The 9,254-nt window shown below is 42.0% G+C and overlaps 1 protein-coding gene across 1 annotated transcript; it reads left to right on the top strand.

Moving 5' to 3' along the window:
* Nucleotides 1–330: 330 nt before the first annotated feature.
* On the top strand, nt 331–724 carry LOC131257586 (uncharacterized). The gene has a single exon (XM_058258368.1). It carries the CDS (start codon nt 423–425, stop codon nt 624–626), a length of 204 nt encoding a protein of 67 aa, XP_058114351.1. The 5' UTR covers nt 331–422; the 3' UTR covers nt 627–724.
* Nucleotides 725–9,254: the final 8,530 nt, after the last annotated feature.

Genomic DNA, 9,254 nt, shown 5'->3' with positions numbered 1-9,254 from the left:
CTTCTATGACTTAGTATCCTCTTTAATTGGATGTATATCGGTTTATTTCATCATCAATCGAATTATAAATTTTATAAAATTTATTATCTATTTTACTTAGCTTTTTTCCGGTGGATTCGCCTAGTGTCTGGACCAGGAGAAGCTCAACCTCATCACGTTCGGCCTGCGTCTGCATTTTCTTCTGGGTGTGAAAGACCTGAAAAGCGGTGGGGGTCTCAAACACGTGCGAATAAAATCACGTTACCCAATATATCCTCGCGCGAATCCTCTATCTCTTTCAAACTTTATGCCACACCGGACACCTATAAATAACAAGGACTTCGCCCAGACAACCAAAAATCACACGCTTTCCGAGCTCGAGAAAAGCAATCTTCCCATCTTCACAGCAGCAGCGAGTAGACATCAAGAAAACAGAGAGAGAGATGTGTTTGGTATTCGTTTGCGACGAGGAAGAGAGGGTTCTGGGCACGCAACCAGCGCCAGGGTCGTGTCCGTACTGTGGTGGGCTGGTGCAGGCCATGGACGTTGAGAGCCAATGGACGTTTTGTTTCCTCCCGCTCTGTTTCAAGACAAAAAGGAAGTATTTTTGTACCATGTGTGCCAGACGTTTGGTATCTTACCCATGACAGCACTTTCATGTATGTGAATGTGTAGTTTCGCCATGTATGTGTATATATAATGTATGTGGGAAGAGAAAGATGGTGTGTTTGGCTTGGTCGCAGATTGGGATTTGTTCAAATATCCATTTTTTATGGGAAGGGATTTGAAGGTGGTTTGATGGGCTTTTTATCTAAAAATAAAAATTAAATTAAATTTTAATATATGGGTTATGACTCTTTGTGACATTTTTTTTGTTGTTTTTATAATTGGGAATGAATGAATTTTGTTTTAGCTAATTTTTGGAATGGTTGAGATTGATGGATGGATTTGAGTAGATGTGATTGAATTTTAAATGTGTGGATTTGGTTTCTCTGAGCAATTCATTTCTTGTGGGTTACATAGACTAATTTCTGCTAAGAAAGAAGCAGAGCATGAGGATTACAGAGTTTTAGAAAGGAAATTCCATAGAAGGTGTGTTTGGCTTGGTACCAGATTGGAATATGGTTGGATATTGGTTTTGAGAAGTGGGTTTTGGATGGGAAGGGATTGATAGGTGGATTGAGAAGTGGGTCTGGTGGTTGATGGATGATTTCATTGGAAATGATTGGAACTTTAATTTCTGAAAGCATATTCCAAAGTGGGTTGAAAGGAAGGCCCCAATTTTTTAGGGAAAGGGCCAAGTTCTTTGTGAAACAATTGAAGAAGGTAGCCCAATACCTTCAGATTGCTTTTTGAGGAGGAGAAAGTCTAAAAGATAAAAATATTAGGGGTATATTTCAAGATCCAAATCAGAATAAAAAGAAAAGAAAAGAAAAGAAAAGAAAGAATGAAAGAAAATGCTTGGATGTTGAAAGCTTCAAACATTCTCATGGGTAAGGTCGAAGATATGCCTTATCTTAGTGGAAGGGGGGATTTCCTCTCTCTCTCTCTCTCGGGTTCTAGTGAGAAGATATTCCTCTGTTTCTCTCAAAATATTTTTCTAATTATTATTTATTTATAAAAATTATATTATTTGTTATAAAGTATAAATAATATTCTCCTCTGCCTTCTGCTACTTACTCCATGGGGCCGCGTGGACTTGCTGGATCTCGGTCAAATCACTGGGTAGCCCTGAGTTAGGGCGGTCACACAGGACTCACTGCACACTCTACTATGTATATGAGCCGTGTATATGAGCCAAACCGAGTCGAGCTTTGCATAGCTTAACTTTGCTAGGCCAGTAAACTACTCTAGCTCAAACTCAGTTCGGCTTGGTCAACAGCTCCAGCTCAAACTCAGCTCAGCTTGGTCCTCAATTTGCCTGGTAACCTCAGCTTGTCTCAGTCAACGGCTCGTTGGTCCTCAATTTGACTGGTAAGCTCAGCTTGTCTCAGTCAACGGCTCGTGTCAGCTCATCTCAGTTAACAGCTGGGGTCAACTTGAGCTAAGTTTGAGCCCGATATTTTAAGCTGAGTTTAAGTTCAAGCATAAGCGCTAGTCCAAGGTTAGATTTCAAAATTTTTAATGTATACAATATATAAAATTTATAACTTATTTAACTATAAATATTTATAAAATGTTAATATTAAGTGAACTTTATGCGAGTTGAATAAATTCGAAAGGAGTTAAATTCCAAGTCGAGTCGAGTTGAGTTCGGTCTAACTTGGATTTGGCTCGAAATTTTTTCGAGCTAAAAAAAAAGCTCAACTTAGTTTGAACCCGGTTTTGAGTTGAGTCGAATGGAACTTTTCTGTGTCAAGTTGAGCGTGTCAAGTTGAGCGAGTTAACCGAGCTAACTCGATTCATGTACATCTCTACATAGGAGTTGCATCATGCGATCCAGGCGCATCTTGATACTGGTGATTGGGCCCACTTGACTCGTTGGGTTGTCAAAACTAAGAAAAAATTATGGTAAAAACTGCTACCTGGGTCGACTTAAATCAGTGCCTGTCCAGTAGCTGGGTTGAGTGACTCAGCTCAAGCGCTTGACCGAGTCCACCCAGGTCAGGCTAAATCCAATACTCAACCAGGACTAGCCTAGTCGAGTTGCTTAGGGCTCGAGCTTGGTACTAGACCTTAACAATTAGTCTAATCATGAGATGAACTGAAAAGCAGTCATAAAGATCATTTGATATAGTTGAAATAATTAAATTTTTGGTTGTGCGGTCAAATAACGGAAGCTCAGTAAAATAATTGAATTTGGGGTTGTTTGGTTAAGTATAATTGAAATAATTAAATTTTGGGTTGTTTAGTTAAATAACAGAAGCTCAATAAAATAATTGAAATTTGGGAGCTGGCAAATGAATGTAAATGAGAAATGGAATTTAAAGTATAAGGGGCTACTTTGAATGCCTCTAAAGTTATTTCGTTGGAAAGGGATTACAGGTAATTATAGGGGCTGTTTGGATGCATGTACTTACTGTTGGGGGCCTTGCACAGAACCTTAGGATCTAGCTTTCCAAAAACAAACCAGAATTATGGGATAATAAAGCAATGAAATAAATCAAAGTACAAACCACACGACATAAGAGACTTTTACGTGGAAAACCCTCAAAGAGGTAAAAACCACGGGACCTCGTCTAGATCAACAATTCACTGTAAAGTAGAATGTTACAATCTTCTTCACTCACGCAGGAGTGGATAAACAATAAGAGAATAATGCAAGGGGGTATGCAAGAGGTAATGCAACTACTTTTTGCACCTCTTGCAAAACCGCCTCAAATTTTCGCAGTCTATACAAGATCTGGACTCAAAATTACGTAAGCTCGACTGGTCGTGCGGAGTCCTCGACCGGTCGAGCGGCACCATTGACCGGTTGAGCACATCCCACGACTGGTTGAGCACCTCGAAAATCCAAAACCACAACTCGCTGGAAAACGAGTCGAGCCAGTCCACGATTGGTCGTGCACCAGCCCTCGATCGGTCGAGCTTGAGGAAAAAACCCCATCAAATCTCCCCCATTTTTACACAGGAGAAATCTGTTATCTTCAAGACAGCCCAGTTTCTACAAATCTTAAACTTGCCCTTGAGCAATGCCTTGGTCATCATGTCTGACCCATTATCGTCCGTGTGGACCTTCTCAAGCCGTAATACCTTTTGTTCCAAAGTATCTCTGATCCAGTGATACTGAATCTCTATGTGCTTCGACTTGGAATGCTCACTTAGATTCTTGCTCAAGTGTATAACACTCTGACTATCGTAATAGACCATGTGTTGCTCCTGCTTTAGGCAAAGTTCCTGTATGAACCTCTTCATCCAAAGCATCTCTTTATATGCTTCTGTGACCGCAATGTACTCGGCCTCTGTCGTCGACAACGCTACGACCTTCTGTAGCTTGCTCTGCCAAGAGATCGCTCCCCTTACAAACGTGAACATGAACCCCGATATAGACTTTCTGGAGTCTATGTCACCTGTCATATCTGCATCTGTGTAGCCCTCTAACACAGGTTTTCCATCACCATAGCATAGGTTCAACTTGGATAAGCCTCTTAAATACCACAGTATCCACTTCACCGCTGCCCAATGTTCTTTATCAGGATTAACAAGATACCAGTTAACAACACCAACCACATATGCTATGTCTGGGCGCGTACACACCATAGCATACATCAAGCTTCCTGCTACTGACGCGTAGGGTATTTTCTACATTTTATCCACGTCTGCCTTCATCTTGGGACATTGTCTCGCTCAATGTAAAGTGACCATCCAGTGGAGTACTGACCAGCTTTGCTGCATTCATATTGAATCGCTCTAGGACTTTCTCAATATACCGCTCTTGTGACAGTCAAAGCATCCGGCTGCTTCTGTCACAAGTTATCTCCATTCTTAGGATCTGTTTAGCCGGGTGCAAGTCTTTCATCGCAAAGGACTTGCCTAACTCTTGTTTCAGCCTGTCAATCTTCTTAATGTCTTTTCCCATGACAAGCATGTCATTAACGTATAATAACAGAACTAAGAAATCACCATATGAGAACTTGCGCGTGAACATACACTGGTCTGACTCCGTTCTGTCATACCCATGCTTCAACATAAACCAGTCGAACTTCTTGTACCATTGCCGTGGAGCTTGTTTCAGCTCATACAAAATCTTCCTTAGCCTACACACCATATGCTCTTTGCCCTTGACTTTGAACCCCTCTGGTTGGTGCATGTAGATCTCTTCTTTCAGGTCACCATGAAGGAAGGTAGTTTTAACATCTAACTGCTCTATCTCCAGATCCATGCTAGCCGCTAACCCAAGCAACACCCGTATGGATGTCATCTTCACCACTGGTGAGAATATCTCCTCGAAGTCTATGTCTTTCCTCTAACCAAACCTTTTCACCACAAGTCTGGTCTTGAACCTTGTCTGTGAATTCTTCTGCTTAACTTTTTTTCTAAACACTCACTTGTTGCTTAAAGCTTTCTTGCCCTTAAGCAATTTCACCATATCATAGGTGTGGTTCTTATGTAAGGATTTTATCTCCTCTTACATAGCTTTTAACTACCCCCCCTTATGCTCGTCGGCTAGGGCCTCAGAATAATCTTCTGGCTCTCCCCCATCAGTCAGCATAATGTACTCATGTGGTGAGTACCTCTTGGACGGCTGTTTGTTCTTAGATGACCTCCTCACCTGTGGCTCAACAAGTGGATCAAGTGGAGTCTGCTTCCCTGGTTCATCTTCTGAAGGAACTCTCTCGCCCTCTGCACCTTACTGTACTCCCCTGTCATCAGGCACCACGAGAGAAATAATTAGATCTATGTCTTCTAGCTTACCTGAAGTAAGCTGATTCTTTTCTGGCTTACTAATGTCTTCTATACACTGATCTTCAAAGAAAACCACATCTTTGCTCCTGACGAGCTTCTTCTCGACCGGATCCCATAATCTGTAACCGAACTTTTCATCACCGTACCCCAAGAACACGCACTACCTAATCTTCATATCGACCTTGGACCTCTTGTCCTTTGGTACGTGAACGAATGCCCTGATCCAAACACCTTGAGATAACTGTACGATGGATCATGTCTAGTCCACACCTTCTCAGGCACTTCTCCATTCAACGGGGCTGATGGAGACCTATTTATTAGATACACTACTATATGCATTGCTTCTCCCTAAAACGTCTTGGGCAATTTCACATGGGATAACATGCATCTGATTTTCTCTATAATTGTGCGATTCATTCGCTCAGCTACACCATTATGCCAGAGAGTCTTGGGAATCGTTTGTTTATGCCATATACCAAGGGATTTGCAATACTCATGAAAGTCACCGATGTATTTACCACCTTTGTCAGTGCGGATGCATTTCAATGATCTACCTCTCTCTCTCTCTCTCTCGACCTTAGCATGAAACAATTTAAACACATCAAAGACCTCATCCTTAGATTTCAAAGCATAAACCCAAACCTTCTTAGATGCATCATCTATAAAAGTGACAAAATACAATGCCTCACCGAAGATTTTTGTCCTCATAGGACCACAAACATCAAAGTAAACCAAATCTAATGCATGCACTTTATCAATATGAAAAGCAGTTTTAACAAATGAAACTCTATGCTGTTTCCCTGATAAACAATCAATACAGGTTTTGAGATGTATACCTGTCACGTCTGGAAGGAGCCGCTTCTTCGCTAGTACCTGAAGCCCTTTTTTACTCATGTGTCCTAGACGCTTGTGCCACACGTCAATAGCTGAATCTTCTGCTGCGTTCAACCCACCCTTACACATACTGACACTTGCCTTGTAAAGGGTGCAACGCTTCTTTCCTCTTGCCACGATCAATGAACCCTTGATGAGCTTCCAGCACTCACCAGCAAACTGGCTTTCATAGCCATCATCATCTAACCTTCCCGTCGACATCAAGTTGAGGCGAAGGTCTGAAATATACCTCACATCCCTGAGAACCAATATGCAGCCCACATCGGTCTTCACACAAATATTGCCGACCCCTATAATCTTCGATACGCCAGAATTTTTCATCTTCACAGTCCCATAGTCACCTGACTTGTAGCTTGTGAAGAAGTCTCTGCGTGGAGTCGGATGAAAAAAAGCTCCCGAGTCTATCACCTAGTCGGTGTCCTGACTCGTAGCCATGAGACATACATCGTGATCTGCTGAAAGAATAACTATAACGTCGTTATGTGAAGCGACCGCAGTGGAATCTGATTCATCTCCCTTCTCCTTTCCTTTTCCTTTCTTGTCGTTCTTATTCTTACGACATTCATGCTTATAGTGGTCCTTTTTGCCACAATTCTAGCATTCAACATCCTTCATGATACTCAACTTGCCTCTTGATTTATCTCGCGCCTTCTCACCCTTTCTTTTCTTTCCTCTCCCCCGTTCCAATGTCACAAGGGTCTCTTGCTGAGTAGACCCTTGAGACTTCCTCCATGTATCCTCATTGAAGAGACAGCTAGTTACCTGTTCCATGGATACCCTTTCGGCTAACGCGGAGTTACTTAGAGATACCACCAATGTCTACCAACTATCAGGCAATGAGCTAAGCAGTAGCAAAGCCTGCAATTCATCATTCAAGACCATCTTCATAGGGGAGAGCTAGTTCACTATATTGCTGACCTCATTCATTTGCTCAGCTATAGAACCATTATCTTTGAACTTGAGATTCACAAGTCATCTTATCAGGAAGATTTTATTATTGGCTGTCTTCCTCTCATACAGCCCTTGTAATTTCAGCCATAGGCTAGCGACTGAGGTCTCCGTAGACACATGGTGGAATACAGAATCGTCCAACCATTGTCTAATAAACCTCACCGCCTTCCGGTCCAATTTTTTCCAATCATCATCTGTCATATCATTTGATTTTGCCGATATGCCTTGAATTAGAGAATACAAGTCCTTGCAATAAAGCAAGTTCTCCATCATAGCCTTCCATATGGTCTAGTTAGAACCATTGAGGCTGATCATCCTTGATGAGCCACCTTCCATAATTCAAAACCGATCCCACTCCGTTCAATGAACTTAGCTCTAATACCACTTTATTGAGGGCCTTGCACAAAACCTTAGGATGTAGCCTCTCAGAACAAATCAGAATTATAAGATAATAAAGCAATGAAATAAATCAAAGCACAAACCACACGACATAAGAAATTTTTACGTGAAAAATCCTCAAAGAGGTAAAAACCACGGGACCTCGTCCAGATCAACAATCCACTATGAAGTAGAACGTTATAACCTTCTTCACCCACGTACGAATTGATAAACAATAAGAGAATAAAAGAAAAACAGAGAAATCTCACCGATCACGAGGACGTAGAAGTGTTGAGATGTTGATTGCACAGTAGATCACCTCCACGAGCATAACCTCCCTTTTACAAGCTTCCTCTCTCTCTCTCTCTCTCACCTTTGATAGCCCTAAACCCTTTAGCAAACCCTTACAAAACTTTAGGAAACCCTCTTGCATTACCTCTTACATACCCTAAAAAAGCCCTAGAGACCCCTATTTATAGTTTAGGCAACTCCCTTTTGCATCTCCTGCGAAATCGCCTCAAATTTCCGCAGTTAGCACAAGATCCAGACTCAAAACTGTGTAAGCTCGACTGGTTGTGCAAAGTCCTCGACCGGTTGAGCATATCCCACGACCGGTCGAGCACATCCCATGAAAATCCAAAACCACAACTCGTTGGAAAATGAGTCGAGCTAGTCCACGATTGGTCATGCACCAGCCCTCGACCGGTCGAGTGAAGCTCACAACTGGTCGAGCCTGGGGAAAAAACCCCATCACTTACCTAGGCTTTTTGTGCTATAAACATATTATAACCTGGTAAAAAGACATGTTTTAAATTATAGGTAAAGCTTTTATAGTTAAAAATGTATTATGCATGTTAGAACACAATGGTTAATATATATTCATGATATATGTGGCCCACCATAATGTGTATGGTACATCCAATCTATCCATCATGTACTTCTCTTGATGCTCTCACATGGCCCTAAAAAAACAACTCATCCGTTATTAAATGGACCACATGTGGGAAAAATGGGACGCCCACCATTAAAAACTTCTAAATTACATTTGGGGCCACTGTGATGGGTGAAAGACATCCAATTCGTTTGGTATGTTCATGCTTTAATGATGTTTTAGAGCCCTAAAAAAAATCAATTCTTTCTAATGTGAATTGCATATTATGAAAGGTTCACCGCCCAAACTCTATGGTATAAATACATTTATTGTAAACACTTTAGAGGCTAGCCAAAAACACAATCTATCTATTTACCTGTGAATAGATTACCGCTTAAAAGCTAAACAGAATAGCATGTTGTAGACACCCCACCCAGGCTACGCCTTGAGAAGGCTAAGATTATCTGAGAACCATGATCGTACCTTGAACCAAACCTTAATCGTAGCCCAAACCAAACCCTGACCAAAAAGCCCCCAAACCCCCAATTCGCAACTCGAAATCGTGATCCAAACCGTTCAGCACACATGCAGCCTCGCCTATACCTTATATCCTAACCAGGACCCCCTTTTACCCAAACCTAAACCCATTTGTCTGAGCCGCAAAACCCAAAAGAAGACCTCCAGGCGAACCCGCACAACGTACAAAACCCATACGTGTAAACCCGGCCCAAACGAAGCCCGGGCGGCAGTCTGACTGCCACGGGCGGTAGTTTAACTACCACCTGCGGTACTTCGAATGCCGCCCCTCGCGGCTCGCGTGTGGACAGCTGTCTCA

Source organism: Magnolia sinica, chromosome 10 (genome assembly GCF_029962835.1).
Source record: "Magnolia sinica isolate HGM2019 chromosome 10, MsV1, whole genome shotgun sequence".
NCBI lineage: Eukaryota > Viridiplantae > Streptophyta > Magnoliopsida > Magnoliales > Magnoliaceae > Magnolia > Magnolia sinica.
The sequence above is the reverse complement of the archived record's forward strand: the minus strand, read 5'-3'. Positions and strand labels throughout refer to the sequence as shown.